We start from the raw sequence: 21,838 nt of genomic DNA on the forward strand, positions 1-21,838 counted from the left end.
AGTCACCAGGGAAGCCCCAAGCTCTACTGGTAAAACATTTAAGGTTGTCTTATTTCTTTTGCAATCTCTTCTTCCTGCTCCCACTTCTTCTAAGGCTGTCACTGATCCTTTCTCTTTTGACTTCCCCTTTCGGAACTCCTTTATTCTCATGGCCTCAGCTTTCGCCTCAAAATCCATTTCTAGACCCTTCCTCTTTTATCCTAGCCCCATTTCTCCAAGTGCTTACTGACCAGTTTCCCTTGAATGAGTTACCATTACTCAAACTCAGCCTGTCCACATGTACCTGAATGGAAAAATGAGTTTAAATAGACCCACAGAAAGTTGCCACTGGGAGGGGCCTTTGAGGTCATCTCACCCAATGTCCTCACAGTGAAGGTGATAAAACTGAGGTTCAGGGAAGTTCATTTCTCAAGGTCATACAGCTTAGTAATGACGTATCAGGACCAGCTAAGAAGAGGAGTTCTGCTCATTGAGTCTTTGGAGAGGTGATACGCTCAGGGCACAGGGCTAGTTAGTGGTGGCAGAATTGACTCTCTAACCCAGAGCTAATTCATAAGAGTCCTCCGAAAGTGAGTTGGAGGTCACTATGAAACTGGCTATCCAGGAGGGCCATGATGGAGGAGACGCCAGTCTGGGCTTAAAGCAGTTCCACGCTCAGTTATGATGCCTTTTTATCCCCTCCCCCACTTCCTGCTTTTATTTTTTTGGCCTGGAGGCATGGAAGATTCAAGGCAGAAACTGAGATTTAAACTGGGAAAACCAAGAGAGCCAACAGCTAACCTCCTTAATAAACTGTAAGTAGGTGGTGAAGGCATGTGCTGGAGTAACGAATAGCCAAACAGTCTTTCTGCCAGCATTCTGCCACTGGGCAAACAGACTTCACATTTGCCCAGACTTGGCAATTTTGATGCCTTGGGCAAACGGCACTAAATGGGCCCTCAATCAACTTTGTGCTTCCCGATTTGGCACACAGAGGGGTGTTATTAACAATGTGTACCATCTGCTAACTCCCGTTTTTAACTAATTATTCTTGCTAACTAGGTGCTAAGCTCAGTTGCTTCCACACTGCTGAGGGGGATGCCTGGACTGTCAACACGTAAATTTAACACATTTTAAGATCACATAATCTTTGCAAAACCTGTATTAGTACTCTCCTGCAGTGTCTAAATTTTGATGTCCAGGCCACCTGCCTCGGCTCTGTGTAAGTCTCAAGGAAAACGCAGGATGCATCAGAAAGTGATGCGTGCTGGGCCAACGTGTTAGGGGTGGGGAGCCAGCGGACTGCCGCAGAATCGCCTGGAGCGCTCTTCCGGTTGGTCTGTGCATCCCGTCCCAGTCTCCTTCTAGGCCTATGAGCATGGAGAGGAGAGCAGGCTGGCTTTTGACTGAACAGAGACAGAGAACCGTGGAAGATTAATGGCATATTTGCTATGACCACCCAGGTGTCTTCTAAGGCTTGCTCTAAATTGTGTGATTGCTACCCTAAAGTGGTTAAGCGTTGCTTGCTCTGTGTTCTGACAGGTCTATTTTTTTTTTTTTAAGTAGAATCAAGTGGAGAAGTGGCTGATCTGGTTTCAGCTCATGCTGCCTTTGAGAGGCTTCAAGGTGCAGCTTAGGAGGCCACTGGGGAATAACCATGCTCAGGGCAGCAGCTTCCCTCATCACAGGCTAGTGGCTGGCCATAGGCAGGACTCATCTCAAACTGCCAACAAGTATCCTATCATTCTCCACTCGACACTGGTCTTTTCAACTACTTGAGAGTCAATTTTGATTCATCCCTCCTCGTCCAATTTCTTGACACCAGCCAGGGGGGAAAAATTTGGTTGGTTCCCACTAAACACCTCTTAGGAACACCTGTTCTGGTCTTCCTGCCACTGCTGTAGACCCAAGTGGCAGCGTCAGCTTCCTCACCAATGTCCTTGCCCAGAGTCTTCGTTTCTCCAATATATCCTTCCTGCCAGTGCCAGATTATTGTTCTTTAGTAATTATTTCCACCTTGCTCAAAATCTCGCATGGATTCTTATCTCCTCCAAGAATGTCTAAACTCCTTTGGGAGGCCATGGAGGTCCATGTCCCCCATCCTTCCCACGTGACCCATTTCCTACCAGGGCTCCTGAGTCTCTGCTCTCACACTGTGGGTTCACAGAGCACCCCACCTTCCCTTCCTTGACTATCTGCTCATTTTGCAGGATCATTTGGGATCCTGGCCCTATGCCATCTGCCTAGTCCTACCCACTCCTCAAAATCTAGCTCAAACCCCACTTCTGGGTCAGAGCTGCAGGATGGGCAAAGGGGACCTAGTGAGGATCCAAAGCCACCTTCCCAGCAGGATTTTGCCAATAGGTAGCCACGTACATTTCACATGGCCACTAGTTGGCCCAGGATCCCAGGTGGCTCCCACCCTGAGGATCAAGGTCTCAGGCTCCCTTCCAGCAGAGATGGCAGAGGTGGCCAGGCATGGTGGCCTTCTTGGACCCACAACTGACTCTCTCCAATGCACATTTGAGCATCTGCCAAATGACTCCTGACAAATGGAATAACTTATGCTGTCTACTATGCCACTGTCTACAATCGTTTCATGCCCTCCTTGTCTAAGATTACCCAAATTATTTCCACCGCTTTTCATTCTGTCAGCACAATCTTTTGCTTCCCATCCTTGGGTAGATTCTTCCTGCCACTCCAAGAAATAAAGGGTGTGCCCTGAGCCTAGGAAAGAGTGGCCTCCTTTGTAAGACGTTTACCTGCAAGACTGGTGCCAACCAACTCTCAACAGTGGCTTAGCCACTTTCTTTGAGACTAAAGTCCAAGAGGGCACCTAAGGCCTGACCTGGAAGGGAAATGCTTGGTAGTTTGCAGGTAGCTTGGCTTCCCTGGTGGCTGAGATGGTAAAGAATCTGCCTGCAATGCAGGAGACCCGGGTTAGATATCTGGGTCTGGAAAATCCCCTGGAGAAGGGAATGGCTAGGCACTCCAGTATTCTTGCCTGGGGAATTCCATAGATGGAGGAGTCTGGTGGGCTACAGTCCATGGGATCACAAAAGTTGGACATGACTCAGTGACTAGCACAAACACAGAGGTAGCTGGTAAGTCTGGGTTGGCTCACACCTCTTCCCTTACTAGTTGTGGGACCTTGGGGTGTTGCTCCAGCTTTCTGAACCATTCTTTAAACAGGGAGCATAGTCCTGCCCTTGCTTGGGTTGTTGTTTGGAGATAACCTGTGAAAGGCTTGAGACAAAGTGAATGGCACACAGTAGGTGGTTGAAACATAATGGGCTGCTTCCTATACGTTCCTGGGCACTCAGCTTTATAAACTGAAAAACAGGGGATTGGTTGTTTCTTAGCTCATAGTGGGAATGCCTATTTACCCTTCTCATCTGCCCAATTAGACTGGAAGCTACTGGAGAACCAGGACCAGCTGGAGTTTTCTGGGTGCCCCAAGGCACAATGCAGGGTAGAAATAGTAGAGTGTTTTTTGGTTCTCTGACTGAGATGGGATGATTCTCGGAGACAGAACAGAAAGGCACACGTGAAAATGTGCTGGTGGACTGGTGTGGGTATGCAGAATACACTATTTTATTTTAGTGAACAGTGCTGGTTTCGATCACACCCATGTTGTCCAGGAAGGCCAGCTCAGGCTGCCTCCCTTCCGCTATCTCATGGCTCTGGACCCGTATGCTTGCTGCTTACCGTGGCCACCAGCCGCTCCCGGTCCTCAGCCTTCCCTACGTGGCACACGGTGCCCGTGACGCTCAGCCCCTCCCCTTTCAGCGTTGCCACTGCCCGGTCTACATTCTGCTGCTTCCGGCTGCTGACCACCACGTGGGCCCCGTCCTGGGCCAGACGCCGGGCGATGGCAAAACCGATCCTGTGGGCAGAGAGAGATAAGGACTTTTAAGCCCAGTACAGGAAGAGGGTGAGAATATGGGCTCTTAAGTCAGGCTGCCTGGGCTTTGAATTCCAGCTCTTTCTGTAGGGCCTCCACGTGTTAGGGTTAATGGCACAGCCATCACCATACAGATGGACATGCTTAGCATCTTTTTGGTACTGGTTTACTTTTTTTATTATGGTTTTGGCCCTCAGTCTAGGTTCCCAGGAAGTGATAACACTTTCCACAGGTGTTATCCACCATGGGTCATAGGCTCCATACCCTACAGGGACTGAGGGGAGACAGAAATGACTTAGGGGTATAACAAGCAGCAGTGATTTCCATGATTGGAGAGTCTCTCTCAGAAAAGCCTCTACCCGTAAATAGTTTCCTTAGGACAGTAGTCTACATCATCTCAATATTCTATTGTTAGTTATGTTTTGGGGTACATATGAAACGGGGTCTCTGGTTCAGTCAGTTCAGTTCAGTCACTCAGTCATGTCCGACTCTTTGTGATCCCATGGACTGCAGCACCCAGGCTTTCCTGTCCATCACCAACTCCCGGAGTTTACTCAAACTCATGTCCCTTGAGTCAGTGATGCCATCCAACCACCTCATCCTCTGTCATCCCCTTCTCCTGCCTTCAGTCTTTCCCAGCATCAGAACTAAACAGACTGAGTTATGTTTTGGGGTACATATGAAACTGGAGGTCTCTGGTTACAAACATAAATTTTTTACATTCATAGGAGAAAGGATTACACATTAAAAAAAAAAAAATGATCTATCTGGCTATATGGGTCTTGGTTGGTCCATGTGGGATCTAGTTCCCTGACCAGGGATTGAACCTGGGCCTCCTGCATTGAGAGCATGGAGTCTTAGCCACTGGACCTCCAGGGAAGCCCCCAGGGTCACACATTTTGCACTTGTTAGCCATTGCTGCTGCTGCTAAGTCACTTCATCGTGTCTGACTCTGTGCGACCCCATAGACGGCAGCCCACCAGGCTCCCCCGCCCCTGGGATTCTGCAGGCAAGAACACTGGAGTGGGTTGCCATTTCCTTCTCCAGTGCATGAAAGTGGGAAGTGAAAGTGAAGTCGCTCAGCCGTGTCCGACTCTTCCACTCTTCGCTACCCCATGGACTGCAGCCCACCAGGCTCCTCCATCCATGGGATTTTCCAGGCAAAAGTACTGGAGTGGGGTGCCATCGCCTTCTCCTTGTTAGCCATTAGGTTTCCCCATTTATATGTATTCTAGCTTTGTGAAGAGCTGGCATCTAGCAGGGGTCTGTGGGAATGAGAAACAGCGTAGTTAACAGTGGTTGGTAAGAAACAGGCTGGGCAAGGGAGGACACAATACACGGGACTAAACAAGAATCTGGACACATGACTTGTATGCCCTCTAGGGAAGGGGCAAAGTTCTGTGAGGCTCCTGGGGGTGCCACAGTGGGGTGTCTGGAACATTTCCACAGTCGGTGTAGGCAGTGGATAGGGTGTTTGGAATCTGGACTGTCTTGGACTTCTGGCCTCTGGTCTTCCCAGACTCTAGGTGGAGCCAGTTGATTGGGGCGGCCCAGAACCCCAGGAGACAGGATAGACGGGGTGGGGTGAGGGGCAGCACCAAGGCGGTAGACTCGGGCCAGAGGCGGCAAGAGAGCTGATAACTGCAAAGGTGGGGGAGCGGAATCCGAAGGGGGCTGCAGGCCAACCACGTGCTGCCTTCCTTCCAGGGTCAACTCTGGCCACATGGGAGGACTGAAGAGAGGGCGCGGGAGGCCAAGGACAAGGGGTAGTGCCTGTTTGCAGACAACGGGGGACTCCGAGACTCGGGCTCGGGCACTCACCCATCAGTGGAGGCCGTTACTAGGGCCACTTTATTCTCCAGCGGGTTCCGGCGCGCCATCCCGCAGCTAGCCATCCGGACCGACTTCCACGACCGCGCACAGGCACCCAAAGGCAGTCCCACCTTCAGCATTGCGCCGGGCGGTTCAGGGTTCTGCACCGCCCAGGGGAGGTGACAGTGGGGCAGGGCGAGGGGCAGGGCGAAGGGTGAATCACCTCCTGCTCGGCGGCCCGCTCCCCTCCCGGCTGCCGGCTCCCGTCTCCCCGCTCCCCGTAAGCCCTAGATCAGGACAGCTCGTCCCGCTCCGCGCGGGCCCTTGGCCAGGGGAGCCGTTTGTGGCCGAGAGCGCCCCCTGCCGTTTGTGGCCGCCGCGCCCCTAGATCCCCTGCTCGCCCGGGCCGGCCCCGGCTTGGGATGGTACTGTCGGTTCCGGTTCCCTGTAGGGCCCTCCCCACCTGGGGGAGCTCGTAGACTTTCTTGTCCTCCCGCTTCTCCTCCCACATCTGCTTGCCCACGTCAGCTTTTGGGGCAGAGGGGACTTTAACTGTTTGCTTTTGCTTCCTAAAACTTCAAGGTGGGTTTTGTTTTCCGAGAAACCCTGGGTCCACGTTTGTGACAGCCCACAGGAGGGCAGGTGTTTTGAGATTGCTCATGGGGGTGAGGCCCGTGGTCCCCAGGGAGCTCACCTCCTGAGGGTCTCAGGGGAGCCTGGAGGAACCTAGGAGAGACACCTGATGGGAGAGGAGCAGGGCTAGGCCCGCACTGCCCTTCACTCTGGCTCAAGTTCTCCTCCATCCCCGTAGGCCTCGAGGGCAGACTCTCATCACCAGGGGTAACCAGTGTGCAGAATTAAAGATCCTGACCTGACAGGATCTCTTATATCCTCCACTCTAGAGGACATCTCTAGGCCTAAGTGGTAGCAAGGAGGCTAGAGTGTCCCCGAACCAGTGGTGGAAATTCAGAGCACTCAGGAGCACTCAAGTTCTCCATAATCACTGTGTCCCCAAGTCTTAGCCTCCATCCTAGTTCAATAAATATTTGTTGAATGTAAAAGCATTTTATAAACTTTGAACTACTAAACACATAGTAATTATTGCCACCATAGCGTAATTATTATTGCTGCCACAAGCCAGGCTTTCCATCTGTAAGCTGAGGGTGCTGGGGTAGATGATAGATAAAGGTCCTCTCCAGCTATAAATTCTGTGTCCAAGACTTCAGCCCCTACTTCTGCCAAGTGGGCTGAAATGATCTCCCTCCTGGGTTTCTGGGAGAACTAATAAATCTGGATGGCTTATGATACACTGAAGAAAGGCCCCGACAGACCCAGTGTCAGCGTCTGAATTGGTTTAACCCTGTGGCCTCCAAATGCCAGACTGAGAAGCTGTGTAGATCCAAGGCAAAGTTTTCACTAGTTCAAGGCAAAAAATAAAAAGAAAATACAGTGTTTCATAAAGCTAAGCTTATTTAATTTAACAGATAGTCCTTTATTCTGGGATATGCTTTTGCTCTTTTTTTTTTGGTGTTAGTCTTTCTGTTAAGAGAAGGTGATGAAAGCAGATGGGGTAGGTTAAGAAAAGGGTTGTTAGTTGGTGAAATCACCAGTCTGGCAACCTGATGTCAATCCCTACAATTAGAGGAGAGAGAATCCCGGTCTGTGAAATTCAGTTCCGGGGATTGCTGTTTAACAGAATTCATACTTGCTAAAGGTTCAGGTAGTATATGTGTAAGTCAGCTGAGCAGCCAAAAAGATTTCAGCATCTAAAAGTGTATGAGTAGTGAATGATATAACAAGCATGCACTGGATTTATAGTTTATTCCTCAATCGAGATGTTATACAGCTGCGATATTCAGCATATCCCGATGAGATAAGAGAGCTTGAGTCTAATTTTCCCCATGTGCGGGGAAAACTGACTGACTGGTGCCCCTCAGTCTGAACCTCATGAATTATTGACAACAGAGGCTGGATAGCATGACACTCCTCTTCCTCCTGACCTGTTCAGAGCTAATGCACTGTGGGAACCCTTCCCAGGGCTTGCCACCTGCCTGTGGGGCTGGGGGAGGGGATTTAGGACTGATGCAGAGCCTCTGAGGGCTTTGGCTCAAAGGGACAGGCCTATAAGTCATATTTGATCTCTCTCCACTTCCTGTCCAGAGGTGAGCAGCCAAATCCAGGAGTTGAGGTTAGCAGGGGGTAGGGGGTGTGTGGAGGCTGAGGGAGGTCACACCCCAAAGAGCAAAAGGTTTGAGGGCCTTCTCTGGTGGTCCAGTGGTTAAGAATCTGCCTTAAGATACCACAAGCCTTGGGGTGACTAAGCCCTTGTGCCACAACCACCGAGTGTACATGCTCTAGAGCCTACACTCTGCAACAAGAGAAGCCCTCTCAAAGAGCAAAGGGTATGGGGAAAGAATTCTGGCCTGGGAGCTCATGAACAGCACATAGCCTCCTTGTCTGGGCGGGAGGTATATTAGCCTCCAGAGAATGCCAGAGATATTAGGAGGGGAATCTGTGAACAGAAAAATGTAGAAGGAAATCAAAAAGGGTGAGAGTCTTCAGCTTCTACTATTCATCAAGATGGTTTGTTGGAGAAGAGGGTAGGAAATTTGGGGGGGAAATACATATATGTGTAGGAGTCTCTTTTAAGTGGGGATTTTAATAGGTAATGGGGTTGTTCTTATATAGAGGTGGGACCATCTGCAGATCTTGAGGAGATGCCTCTGTGATTGAGGACTGCACTCTCATCTTCCTCAAAGGCTGACTGTAGTCCGGAAGGAAGTTCACCTGGGGTGGAATTCAAGTCCTGCATCTTGCTATAGCTATTCCATTTCGGTCATTGATTCATCATCCCTGACACGAGTCAGGCTTGTGTGGTGTGGGAGGACTGTGTGATAACAGTGACTTTTATTGAACACTTACTAAGTGCTGGCAACTGTTGGGTGCTTTTTATAATTTTTATTGAATATGTCTAATCCAGTGAGGTAGGCAGTTTTATTTCCATATGTGAAATCAAAATGAGTCATGACAACCTGATCTGCTGTCAGTGTTGAATAGCTACTCTTAATTTTTTTGACGTTAGAGAATGAGTTTTCTTGGAAATTAATTTTCTCTAAATTGGAATTTTATTTTCTGCATCAATGCATTTTTGTTCTAATCATTGAAATATCTATTTTTTAAGTTACAAAAATAACACATGTTCACAATTTTTAAAAGAGACACAAGGTTATAGAGTGAAAAGTAAAAAAGAAATTCTTCCCTATGCTTCTTTTACCTGCTCCCCTATAGCTCTTAGTCTTGTGTATCCTTCTAAAAATTTCCTAGGCATTTACATGCATATTTTCCCCTTAAACGTTTCCCATGAATGGAATGGCACTACACATAATGTCCTTCAAATTGCTTGTTTCTCTTCTTTCTTCTTTTCCCCCACTTCTGTCTTTCATTTCTTAAAATACATTCTTGGTGATTGTTCTGAGTAGTTCACAATAGTCCCCTTTATTCTGTCTCTCCCTTTTAAAAATAACTGTAAGATATTCCATTGTGTGGATATTCCATAATTTATTTAGCCAGTCTCCCACCGATGAACATTTAAATAGCTTCCAGTGTTTTGCCGTTTCAAACACTGCTACAATGAACAACCTTGGATGTATATATATATATATATATATATATATATATATATTGTATTTGGTACAAATATGTATATTTCATCCTGGGTCAAATGTTTTCAATTGATGACTATGGTCAAATGACCTTAAAAGAGATTTAATCAGTTCTGATGAAACTTTTTCTAAACTGAATTTACCTGCTGCTCTGTCCTTTTATATATTCTGTGTAGAATGGTTTAAACTGTGGTTGATGGTGTAAGCTTAGGGCGATAAGGGGCAGCATACCTTGGTCTCAGTGCCTGGGAACCCATGGGATGGGTGACTCCCCCAACCTGCTGCTTGCAGACCTGGGGTGCACCTGGTTTCCCTCATGTTTGTAATTGACAAGGCCAACCCAGGATTGCCAGATTTTAGGAACTGAAAACAGAAGGTAGGAATCTGGGTTTTAATACGAAATATTTGATTAAAAAATATGTATTTGTTTATTTGGCTGCAGCAGGTCTTAGCTGCAGCACAGGGGATCTTCAATGTTCAGTTGTGGCATGTGGAGTGAGTTTCCTGACCAGGAACTGAACCGGGACCCTTGTACTGGGAGCACAGAGTTTTAGCCACTGGATCACCAGGGAAATCCTGAAATGTTTGATTTTTAAATGTTGGCAATAAATTTACTAAAAAACAACAACCCCAAACCAATCAATTAATCAACCAACCAAGACAACAGAACAAAACAAAAACAGTGAATCTATTGTAGGTGCCAGAGACTGACACAGTCTTTGCCTATTCACAGGTAATGGATTATTAATTTTGTGAGATATCGCGCCATCTAGAATCTCATGACTCTAATGCATAGTTCATTCAACTTCTTGTTTTTCAAAATTTTCCACCTATTGCCCTATATTTAGGCAGTTATTTGTAGACACCGTATGGAAGTCATCCACCCAGTGTTCGTTCAGGTTCTTTTCAGGAACTCTGCACAGCAGCATGCAGAGGTTTTTACAGACAGACACTGGGGACTTTCCTTGGTGATCCAGCAACTAATACTCTGCTCCCAATGCAGGGTGCCTGGGTTTGATCCTGGTCAGGGGAACTAGATACCTCAGGCTGCGAAGAGTTTGAATGCCACAACTAAAGATCCTGCGGGCTGCAACTAAGACCTGGAGCATCCAGATAAGTAAATAAATATATGCAAAATAAATAAATATATGCAAGTATGCTTGTATGCTAAGTCTTCTCAGTCATGTGTGACGCTTTTTGACCCCATGGACTATGTAGCCTGCCAGGCTCCTCTGTCCATGGGGATTCTCCGGGCAAGAATACTTGAGTGGGTTGCTGTGGCCTCCTCCAGAGGATCTTATATATATATGAAAGACAGGCCTTGGCTTCTCTTTTCCCTCACGCCCAGGATTGCTTTCTTCTGCTGCGTTTGGGGAGGGCTGGGGGTATCCTTGCTTATGTCTCCTGCATTGGCAGGCTGGTTCTTTATCACTAGTGCCACCTGGGATACAATATAGGGGACAACCCCCCAAATAGGATACCTAATATGACTTCACATTGAGTGTTTTATGAGCACAACCAAATTCTTAGCCCTGTTCTCAAAACTGTGATTTCCCCTTTTCCTCTTTCAGAAACAGTCCCTGTGGCAGGCGTGGAGATGCAGATACTGTTCAGATCCTTCCTCTAGAAAGGACTCACTTTTGCTGTGGGGAGTATGATTAGCAGTCACCAGCTGGCAGTCACTCCTTGCGAGCATGGCCTCAGCCAGTGCCTGGACAGGACGGTGACGCGACGACCTTGCCACTTCTGTGCCTAACACGGGGTTCCTCTAAGGGGCTCTTTGCTTTGGAGCTTCCTGTAGGTCTGGCGTTTGTCAGATCTGCATCTCAGTGTCTCACAGCTCCTCCTTCTTGATCCTGCTTCCTCCCCTTTCTGTCATGAATGTTACTCTGACTAAATCCTCTGGACTCCTAATTCCATCGGGTATCTGCTTTGTTGGGTACTCACAGTTTCTTTCCTTCATAATCTTTGCAGTGCAAGACCCCACTCCCAACACACAGCGGGTGTTCTCCCAGAGAATCTGTCCTTCCCCCACTGTCTGAGCAGCAGGGCACTCTGAAGCAAGAATCCTCTGTAACTGTGGTTCCTGCCAGTCTGAATTTTTCTATGAGGGACTGAGGAGAAAACAGCAGGGTGGGCTTTGGCTATATCAGGCCAGCACAATAGTGCAAGGCCAGCCCTGGAGCTCCATGTATTTCCCTGAGATCTCTCTGCTGGTGTGAGATGAAGAAATGTTCCCTGAAATATTTCATGTTCCTGTAAATTTCTGGATCAACTGAACACACACACACACACACACACACATCTTCCAAGAACCGACAGAAGTTCCTAGGGACAATGCAGCTGAATCCACAAAAGAAAGGGAAACATTTCCCTAGAGGTTCCAGCCTGCCCTCTCTGGAGATAACATTTGCCATTATTATGCAAAGCAGTTTCAGTTACCCTGTCCTGCTTTTAGAGCATTGAAAGAGGCCTCTAGTATGAAATGAATAAGGCCCATCACAAACCTTGCCAAAATGACAGAGCAGTCTACTTCTGAGGGCTTTCTCTTTGTTGGGCCAGATCAAATTCTTGAGCAGCATGCACTCTTTAATCTCTGCAGAGGAAGTAGGGGAACTTTAAGATTAATTTATTATTCTGTTGAAAGCAAACCCTCAGGAGTGAAGGGGTGGGTGGGATTGTCCTCTGTTTACATAAGCTTTCCTCACTCATCTTGAATTTAATGACAAAGGGATTGTTCTTACCTTTTGAAACTTTGTATAATCACATGCTACACACTTTCCCCACCTTGTGTTTTTTTTTTTTTAACTTTTGATTTTGAAGTAATTACAGTTTCATGGTAATTATAAACTCAAAAGTAATACATAGAGTTCCCATGTACCCTTTGCCCAACTTCTCCCAGGGTGACTTCTTGACATCAGTCATACAATGTCAACACCAGGACACTGGCATTGGTTCAACACTGTTAACTAGACGATAGACCTTATTTTGTGTCCATCTTTTTTTATGTGTCCTTATTTGTGTGTGTCAATGCATGCTTGTTTGACATATGTTGCAGATCTTTGACCAGTAGGTCATACTTCATCCTTATTCCTTGTTTCATTATCTGGATGATTTATCAGTTACCTATTGAAGTCCGCTTCAGTTGACTATGGCTTTAATATATATGATGTTGCAATAGCATGTTTGTTCACTTGGCTAGGAGAACTTCTTTATACTGGGCCCAAATAAATAGTTGAAGCCACAGTGCAAAGATTATGTTTCTTTGACTTTTTGAGAGAAATTGCCAGTTGCCCTCCAGAAAAGCTGTGCCCTTTTCCAGCCTCTGGGTCCCTTCCTGAGAAGGCAATTCTGTGTGATAGCGTCCCTTTCATCACATCCTCATAGCACTCAGTTTCACCAAACATTTAAATTTTTGCCAATCGAGGTGAAAAAACTCTTTTTGATTTATATTTCTTTATTAAAGGTTATTTTTTCATATGTTTATAGATATTGGTGTTTCTTGTTTCGTAAACTGCTTGTTCATGTCCTTTGTCCACTTTTATCGGCTTGTTTGTTTTTCTTAAAATGTCGATGTTCACTCTTGCCATCTCCTGTTCACATGCCGCAGGTCTTTCCTGTTCGCACAGGAACAGGAGGTGGCAAGAGTGGATATCGGCATTTTAGGAATCGGTGAGCTAAAATGGCCCGGAATGGGCGAATTTAATTCGGATGACCATTATATCTACTACTGTGGGCAAGAATCCCTTAGAAATAATGGAGTGGCCCTCATAGTCAACAAGAATCCGAAACGCAGTACTTGGTTGCAGTCTCAGAAATGACAGAATGATCTCTGTTCATTTCCAAGGCAAACCATTCATTATCACAGTAATCCAAGTCTATGCCCCAACCAGTAATGCTGAAGAAGCTGAAACTGAACGGTTCTATGAAGACCTATAAGACCTTCTAGAACTAACACCCAAAAGAGATGTCCTTTTCATCATAGGGGACTGGAATGCAAAAGTAGGAAGTCAAAATATACCTGGAGTAACAGGCAAATTTGGCCTTGGAGTACAAAATGAAGCAGGGCAAAGGCTAACAGAGTTTTGCCAAGTGAATGCACTGGTCATAGCAAATACCCTTTTCCAACAATGCAAAAGAAGACTCTATACATGGACATCACCAGATGGTCGATACCGAAATCAGATTGATTATATTCTTTGCAGCCAAAGATGGAGAAACTCTATACAGTCAGCAAAAACAAGAGCGGGAGCTGACTGTGGCTCAGATCATGAACTCCTTATTGCCAAATTCAGACTTCAGTTGAAGAAAGTAGGGAAAACCACTAGACCTTTCAGGTATGACCTAAATCAAATCCCTTATGATTATACAGTGGAAGTGAGAAATAGATTCAAGAGATTAGATCTATCTGATAGAGTGCCTGAAGAACTATGGACGGAGGTTCATGGCATTGTACAGGAGGCAGTGATCAAGACCATCCCCAAGAAAAAGAAAAGCAAAAAGGCAAAATGGTTGTCTGAAGAGGCCTTACAAATAGCTGAGAAAATAAAAGAAAGGCAAAGGAGAAAAGGCAAGATATGCCCATCTGAATGCAGAGTTCCAAAGAATAGCAATGAAAAATAAGAAAACCTTCCTAACTGATCAATGCAAAGAAATAGAGAAAAACAATAGAATAAGAAAGATTAGAGATCTCTTCAAGAAAATTAGAGATACCAAGGGAACATTTCATGCAAAGATGGGCACAATAAAGGACAGAAATGGTATGGACCTAACAGAAGCAGAAGATATTAAGAACAGGTGGCAAAAAATACACAGAAGAACTATACAAAAAATATCTTCATGACCCAGATAACCACGATGACCTAAAGCCAGACATCCTGAAATGCAAAGTCAAGTGGGCCTTAGTGAAGGAGGAAACAGAAAGAACAGGCTCCATCTTGAAAGCAGGACTCCATTTTGGGTGGGACCATGGACTTTGAGCTATATGCCCAGTATCTATGGAAACGACATACCAACTGGAAAACCAGACACCCCGGATGGAAGAGCCCCAGGGTACCTAGACTCTCCATCACCTAAAAGAATACCCTAATTATCTGTGTAACCAAATAGAATAACAAATTCTATTATGCTTATTGGGGTATGACCACAGGCCTATTGATAATTGTCCATGTTAACTACCTAGGCTTAAGGCATATGAATCAGCTAAAAGGCACGCTGCCCTTTGAATACCTGGAAGTGGACTTCACTGAAATGAAGCCTCACCGACACTACCATTACCTGCTGGTCATGGTATGTATGTTCTCAGGATGGGTGGAAGCTTTTCCTACCTGAGCTGAAAGAGCATCAGAAGTAGCCCGGTGCCTGCTTAGGGAGATAGTTCCCAGATTTGGATTTCCTATTAGCATTGGATTGGACAATGGCCTGGCTTTCGTAGCTGATTTAGTACAAGTAAGCAAAACTTTAAACATCAAGTGGAAATTACACACAGCATATAGGCCCCAGAGTTCTGGGATGGTGGCAGGAACCAACCGGACACTTAAAGAGACACTTAAAGTTACTCTCCAAGTGGATCATAGAGACTGAGCACTCTTGGGTGGATTTGTTTCCGACAGCTCTGCTCAGACTCAGGATGACCCCACGGTCCCATGGCTACTTTCTTCATGAAATTGTGTATGGGAGGCCCCTCCCATAATAAAACAGGTGTCAACAAATTTGCCTCAGGTAAGAGGAGAGGAGATTTCATAGCAGATGAAACAGCTGGGTAAGGTAATAAATCAGGTAACTAAGTTTGTACAAGAAAGGGTGCTGTTCCCCCTTGGGGAACAGATCACGAATTTGTGCCCGGGGATCAGGTGTGCATCAAGGACTGGAAATGCCACTCCTTGGCCCCACATGGGAAGGGTCCATATACTGTTGTTCTAACCAGCCCTACTGCAGTTAAAGTTGCAGGTATCACTCCTTGAATCCACCACATGAGGGTGAAGAGAGCATACCATGCAGACCCAGAAAACGCTGAGTGGACTGCACAAAGGGACCCCACTTACTCTCAAGAGACTAAGATCATCCTTAAGAAGGAAAAGAAGATCCCTGACGAGCCCCTTCAGGATGAAGCCGCATAATCAACTCCTGCCACTTGGCCTCATCAACGTGATTTTGAATTTAACTTCCGTTTCAACTCAGGACAATGTTTTCATCTCATAGACACATTCCTACACGGATTTCCACAACACCTCCAACTGCTATGTATGTGGGGCTGTGCCTCTGTCTGTGATGGATGGACTTCCTTGGTGGGTGTTACTGCTCCACCAAGGAGATTTTAAACCACTCTTCTCTTTTCTGGGATGACAAAAACAGACTTTCCTTTCTCTTGTCAATCATAACCTCTCCCTGCTCTCTAGGTGTAAGCCAGACCTACAGTCAGTAGACTCGGGTCATGGTGTTACATTTGATGTAAACACCAGCTTCATAGAAGTAACAAAAGCCTATACCTCATATTTAAAGAACAAAAAGGGAAAAAGCTCCCTGTCCAGCAAGGGAGGACAGGCCACTAGGTATGTTGAACAATTCTACCAAGTCTGGAATGAGTATTTCTGGATGACCTCAGAAAAGGGTCAATTAATGACTCCCCCTGCTATATGCTGGGAACAAAAAGAACAAAGGGTAGGGTTTGGTGACCATCCATTAGACCAAAAAGAACTAAAATATATGGGGTATCTATCCCCCAAACAATGTAAACAAACATTCGAGGTACATACCACCCCAACCAGTCTATCCATTGGCCAGGCTCTGATTGGAAATATAACCCTGGAATCTGCTGGGTGGTGCCTAACGGAACCCAGTGGCTTTGTGGGTCTAACCTTTGGCCTTGGTTACCAATCGGCTGGGTAGGCTACTGCACACTGGGATTCACTTTTGCCCATGGCAGCAAAAAGCCTAACTTACAACAAGTTCCGGTAAATTTACCTTATTTACATGCTAGGTGGACAAGGTCTGTGTTTCAGTGGTATGAGTGTATTGTTGCCTTATTAGTACCTTTTATAGGGACAACAGATATTATGATTAAAGTAGAAACCTTGACTAATTTCACAAAACAGGCCCTCCTCAGTTCAGTTCAGTCGCTCAGTCGTGTCTGACTCTTTGTGACCCTGTGAATCGCAGCACGCCAGGCCTCCCTGTCCATCACCAACTCCCGGAGTTCACTCAGACTCACGTCCATTGAGTCAGTGATGCCATCCAGCCATCTCATCCTCTGTCGTCCCTTCTTCCTCCTGCCCCCAATCCCTCCCAGCATCAGAGTCTTTTCCAATGAGTCAACTCTTCGCATGAGGTGGCCAAAGTACTGGAGTTTCAGCTTTAGCATCAGTCCTTCCAATGAACCCCCAGGACTGATCTCCTTTAGAATGGACTGGTTGGATCTCCTTGCAGTCCAAGGGACTCTCAAGAGTCTTCTCCAACACCACACAGTTCAAAAGCATCAATTCTTCGGCACTCAGCTTTCTTCACAGTCCAACTCTCACATCCATACATGACTACTGGAAAAACCATAGCCTTGACTAGACGGACCTTTGTTGGCAAAGTAATGTCTCTGCTTTTGAATATGCTATCTAGGTTGGTCATAACTTTCCTTCCAAGGAGTAAGCGTCTTTTAATTTCATGGCTGCAGTCACCATCTGCAGTGATTTTAGAGCCCCAAAAAATAAAGTCTGACACTGTTTCCACTGTTTCCCCATCTATTTCCCATGAAGTGATAGGACCAGATGCCATGATCTTTGTTTTCTCAATGTTGAGCTTTAAGCCAACTTTTTCACTCTCCTCTTTCACTTTCATCAGGAGGCTTTTTGGTTCCTCTTCACTTTCTGCCATAAGGGTGGTGTCATCTGCATATCTGAGGTTATCGATATTTCTCCCGGCAATCTTGATTCCAGCTTGTGCTTCTTCCAGCCCAGCGTTTCTCATGATGTACTCTGCATAGAAGTTAAATAAGCAGGGTGACAATATACAGCCTTGATGTACTCTTTTTCCTATTTGGAACCAGTCTGTTGTTCCATGTCCAGTTCTAACTGTTGTTTCCTGAACTGCATATATGCTGCTGCTGCTGCTAAGTCGCTTCAGTCGTGTCTGACTCTGTGCGACCCCATAGACGGCAGCCCACCAGGCTCCCCTGTCCCTGGGATTCTCCAGGCAAGAACACTGGAGTGGGTTTCCATTTCCTTCTCTAATGCATGAAAGTGAAAAGTGAAAGTGAAGACACTCAGTCGTGTCCAACTCTTAGTGACCCCATGGACTGTGGCCCACCAGGCTCCTCCATCCATGGGATATTCCAGGCAAGAGTACTGGAGTGGGGTGCCATATGCTAAAGCCATCCAAACCTTAAATGAAGAACAAATCCAAATGAGAAAAGCGGTAATTCAAAATAGAATGGCTTTGGACTTGCTCACAGCTGCTCAAGGAGGGACCTGTGCTATTATTAAGGTTGAATGTTGTGTACATATTCCTGATTTATCTGGCAATGTATCAGCTGCTTTAGATGACATGACAAACCAGGTAAAAGCAATGTCAAATGAAAACATTCTTTTCTGGACTTTGGTCTTGGGTGAAGGGTGATTGGTGGAAAACTTTTTTTACCATTGTTATAGTTGCCTTGATAGTTCTGCTTTGTGGACCCTGCATTTTACAAAGTATTATGAACTTTGTAACCCAAAGGTTGGTGTTGTTCTCCCAAATCGGCAGTCAGAAATCCAGGGTGCAATAAATCCCTATGAGTGATGCTCATACTATGAGTTAAGAGCATCAAGAGAGCAGAAGGAAGGAAGAAACAGACAGAACAGGCTCCATCTTGAAAGCAGGAGTCCATCTTGGGCTGGACCGTGGACTTTGAGCTAAATGCCCGGTATCTATGGAAATGACATACCAACTGGAAAACCAGTCTCCCTGGATGGAAGAGCCCCAGTGCTCATACCTAGACTCCCTGTTGCCTAAAAGAATACCCTAAATATCTGTGTAACCAAATAGAATCATAAATTCTATTATGCTTATTGGGGTATGACCACAGGCCTATTGATAATTGTCCACTGTTAACTACCTAGGCTTAAGGCATATGAATCATGGGTTAACTTTAATTGTATCTTTCATTTCCTTTGTTCAGACTAGTTTCAGGGAATTTGGGAAGGTGGTTTTGGGCATGTACACTTAGGGTATATAAGGTTTTCACAAAAACTGGTCGGGGTCCTTGGTTAAAAGGAGACTCTGCCTTGGGCCCGCCGGTGTAATAAACTGCAGTCCACTATCTGCATCGTCCTTCTGAGTGAGTTTGTTTCCCAGAATGCGTGGCTACAACATTAGGAAGCATCACTATAAACAAAGCTAGTGGAGGTGATGGAATTCCAGTTAAGCTATTTCAAATCCTAAAAGATGATGCTGTGAAAATGCTGCACTCAATATGCCAGCAAATTTGAAAACCTCAGCAGTGGCCACAGGTCTGGAAAAGGTCAGTTTTTATTCCAGTCCCAAAGAAGGGCAATGCCAAAAAATGTTCAAACTACCACACAATTGCACTCATCTCACATGCTAGCAAAGTAATGCTCAAACTTCTCCAAGCCAGGCTTCAAGAGTACATGAACCGTGAACTTCCAGATGTTCAAGCTTGATTTAGAAAAGACAGAGGAACCAGAGACCAAATTGCCAATATCCGTTGGATCATAGAAAAAGCAAGAGAATTCCAGAAAAACATCTACTTCTGCTTTATTGATTATGCCAAAGCCTTTCACTGTGTGGATCACAACAAACTGTGGAAAATTCTTAAAGAGATGAGAATACCAGACCACCTCACCTGCCTACTGAGAAATCTGTACGCAGGTCAAGAAGCAACAGTTAGAACCAGACATGAAACAACAGACTGGTTCCAAATTGGGAAAGGAGTACGTCAAGTCTGTATATTGTCATCCCGCTTATTTAACTTATATCAGAGTATATCCGGAGAAGGCAATGGCAACCCACTCCAGTACTCTTGCCTGGAAAATCCCATGGATGGAGGATCCTGGTAGGCTGCAGTCCATGGGCTCGCTAAGAGTCGGACATGACTGAGTGACTTCACTTTCATGCATTAGAGAAGGAAATGGCAACCCACTCCAGTGTTCTTGTCTGGAGAATCCCAGGGACGGGGGAGCCTGGTGGACTTCCATCTGTGGGGTCGCACAGAGTCGGACAAGACTGAAGCGACTTAGCAGCAGCCGCAGCAGAGTACATCACTCGAAATGCTGGGCTGGATGAAGCACAAGCTGGAATCAAGATTGCCAGGAGAAATATAAATAACCTCAGATATGCAGATGACACCACCCTTAGGGCAGAAAGTGAAGAGGAACTAAAGAGCCTCTTGATGAAAGCCAAAGAGGAGAGTGAAAAAGCTGGCTTAAAATTCAACACTCAACAAACTAAGATCATGGCATCCAGCCCCATCACTTCATGGCAAATAGATGGGGAAACAATGGAAAAGTAACAGACTTTATTTTCTTGGATTCCAAAATCACTGCAGATGGTGACTGCAGCTATGAAATTAAAAGATGCTTGCTCTTTGGAAGAAAAGATATGATCAATCTGCTGCTGCTGCTGCTAAGTCGCTTCAGTCGTGTCTGACTCTGTGCGACCCCATAGACGGCAGCCCACCAGGCTCCCCTGTCCCTGGGATTCTCCAGGCAAGAACACTGGAGTGGGTTGCCATTTCCTTCTCCAATGCATGAAAGTGAAAAGTGAAAGTGAAGTCTCTCAGTCATGTCCGACTCTTGGCGACCCCATGGACTGCAGCCCACCAGGCTCCTCCATCCATGGTATTTTCCAGGCAAGAGTACTGGAGTGGGTCTTCTCTGATGATCAACCTAGACAGCATATTAAAAAGCAGAGACATTACTTTGCCGCCAAAGGTCTGTCTAGTCAAAGCTATGGTTTTTCCAGTAGTTATGTATGGATGTGAGAGTTGGACTATAAAGCAAGCTGAGCACTGAAGAATTGATGCTTTTGAACTGTGGTGTTGGAGAAGGCTCTTGAGAGTCCCTTGGACTGCAAGGAGATCCAACCAGTCCCTCCTAAAGGAAATCAGTCCTGAATATTCATTGGAAAGACTGATACTGAAGCTGAAACTCTAATACTTTGGCCACCTGATGCGAAGAACCGACTTCTTGGAAAAGACCCTGATGCTTGGCAAGACTGAAAGTAGGAGGAGAAGGGGATGACAGAGGATGAGATGGTTGGATGGCATCACCAGCTTGATGGACATGAGTTTGAGCAAGCTCTGGGAGTTGGTGACGGACAGGGAAGCCTAGAGTGCTGCAGTCCATGGGGTTGCCAGGAATTGGACACAACTGAGCAACTGAACTGATTTGTTGCTTCATTTTTTCTTATAAATGCTTCATGAAAGGAATTTAACCATTTGACTGCTATGTGGGGCAAATATTTTTCCCAGTTTGACTTTTGAGTTCATGTTTTTTTAATTTGAGGTAGCTGCTTTAAATTTTTATGGAATCAAATTTATTCACCTTTTATTTTATGGCTTCTGAGTTTTAGATCATGTTTAGAAAAACCTTGCTTACTCCAAAAACATAAATAATTTACTCATGTTTTTGTGTAGCTCTTGAATGTGGTTTTGTGTGTGTGTGTGTGTCTGTTAAACTCTTTGGGCCATCTGATAGTTGCTCTTATATAGGAAGTGACATAGAGATCCATTTTAATTTTTTCCCCAAATGGTTAATCAGTTATCTCAGCACTGTTTGCATTATCCCTCTATGCCTTTATTATTTTTATTATTCCCATATGTATTGGAGTCTACTTCTGGATTCTGCTTCATTCCACTGATTTCTCTATCTGTTCCCATACCAGGATTTTAATAGATGCTGCAAAGAGGTAAAAGGAAAGTGGAAAAAGTTTCATAAGTTAATTTCAACAGAATGGTCATCACGTAAAAAAACCCTACAAACAATAAATACTGGAGAGGATGTGGAAAAAAGGGACCCGCCTACACTGTTGGTGGCAATTTAATTGGTACAGCTACAATGGAGAACAGTGTGGAGGTCCCTTAGAAAACTAAACACGGAACTACCGTATGAGCCAGCAATCCCACTCCTGGGCATACACCCTGAGAAAACCATAACTCAAAGAGACACATGCACTCCAGTGATTATGACGATAGCCAGGACATGGAAGCAACCTAATGTCCATCAACAGAGAAATTGATAAAAAAAAGATTTATTACATATATACAGTGGAGCATTTGTTGTTGTTGGTTAGTCATTAAGTTGTGTCTGACTCTCTTGTGACCCCATGGGCTATAGCCTGCCAGGCTCCTCTGTCCATGGGATTTCCCAGGCAAGAATACTGGTGTGGGTTGCCATTTGCTTCTCCAGAGGATCTTCCCAATCCAGGGGTGAAATCCACATCTCCTGCATTGGCAGGAGGATTCTTTACCACTGAGCCAGCAGGGAAGCCCAATGGC

The 21,838-nt window shown here is 45.7% G+C and overlaps 1 protein-coding gene and 2 long non-coding RNA genes across 4 annotated transcripts in view; 2 read left to right on the forward strand and 1 right to left on the reverse strand.

The window, feature by feature from the left end:
* DHRS4 (dehydrogenase/reductase 4) overlaps nucleotides 1-6,026 on the reverse strand; it is a 12,384-nt gene extending 6,358 nt beyond the window's left edge. Inside the window, exons 1-2 of one of the 2 annotated variants that reach the window (NM_174822.3) lie at nucleotides 5,705-6,026; nucleotides 3,688-3,865 (exon numbers count right to left, since the gene is read on the reverse strand). In NM_174822.3, coding sequence (NP_777247.2) covers nucleotides 3,688-3,865; nucleotides 5,705-5,835 — 309 coding nt within the window. In that variant the 5' untranslated portion in view covers nucleotides 5,836-6,026. The remainder of the gene's footprint in view (nucleotides 1-3,687; nucleotides 3,866-5,704) is intronic. The other variant, XM_059890200.1, reaches the window with a different exon arrangement.
* Nucleotides 1-21,838, forward strand: part of LOC132346287 (uncharacterized) — a 146,362-nt gene that overhangs the window by 8,210 nt on the left and 116,314 nt on the right. The window lies entirely within an intron of this gene.
* LOC112448390 (uncharacterized) lies at nucleotides 4,577-12,843 on the forward strand. The gene is made up of 3 exons (XR_003036776.2): nucleotides 4,577-5,532; nucleotides 10,361-10,474; nucleotides 10,929-12,843. It is a non-coding gene; the product is annotated as an uncharacterized lncRNA (long non-coding RNA).

This window comes from Bos taurus, chromosome 10, assembly GCF_002263795.3.
Source record: "Bos taurus isolate L1 Dominette 01449 registration number 42190680 breed Hereford chromosome 10, ARS-UCD2.0, whole genome shotgun sequence".
NCBI lineage: Eukaryota > Metazoa > Chordata > Mammalia > Artiodactyla > Bovidae > Bos > Bos taurus.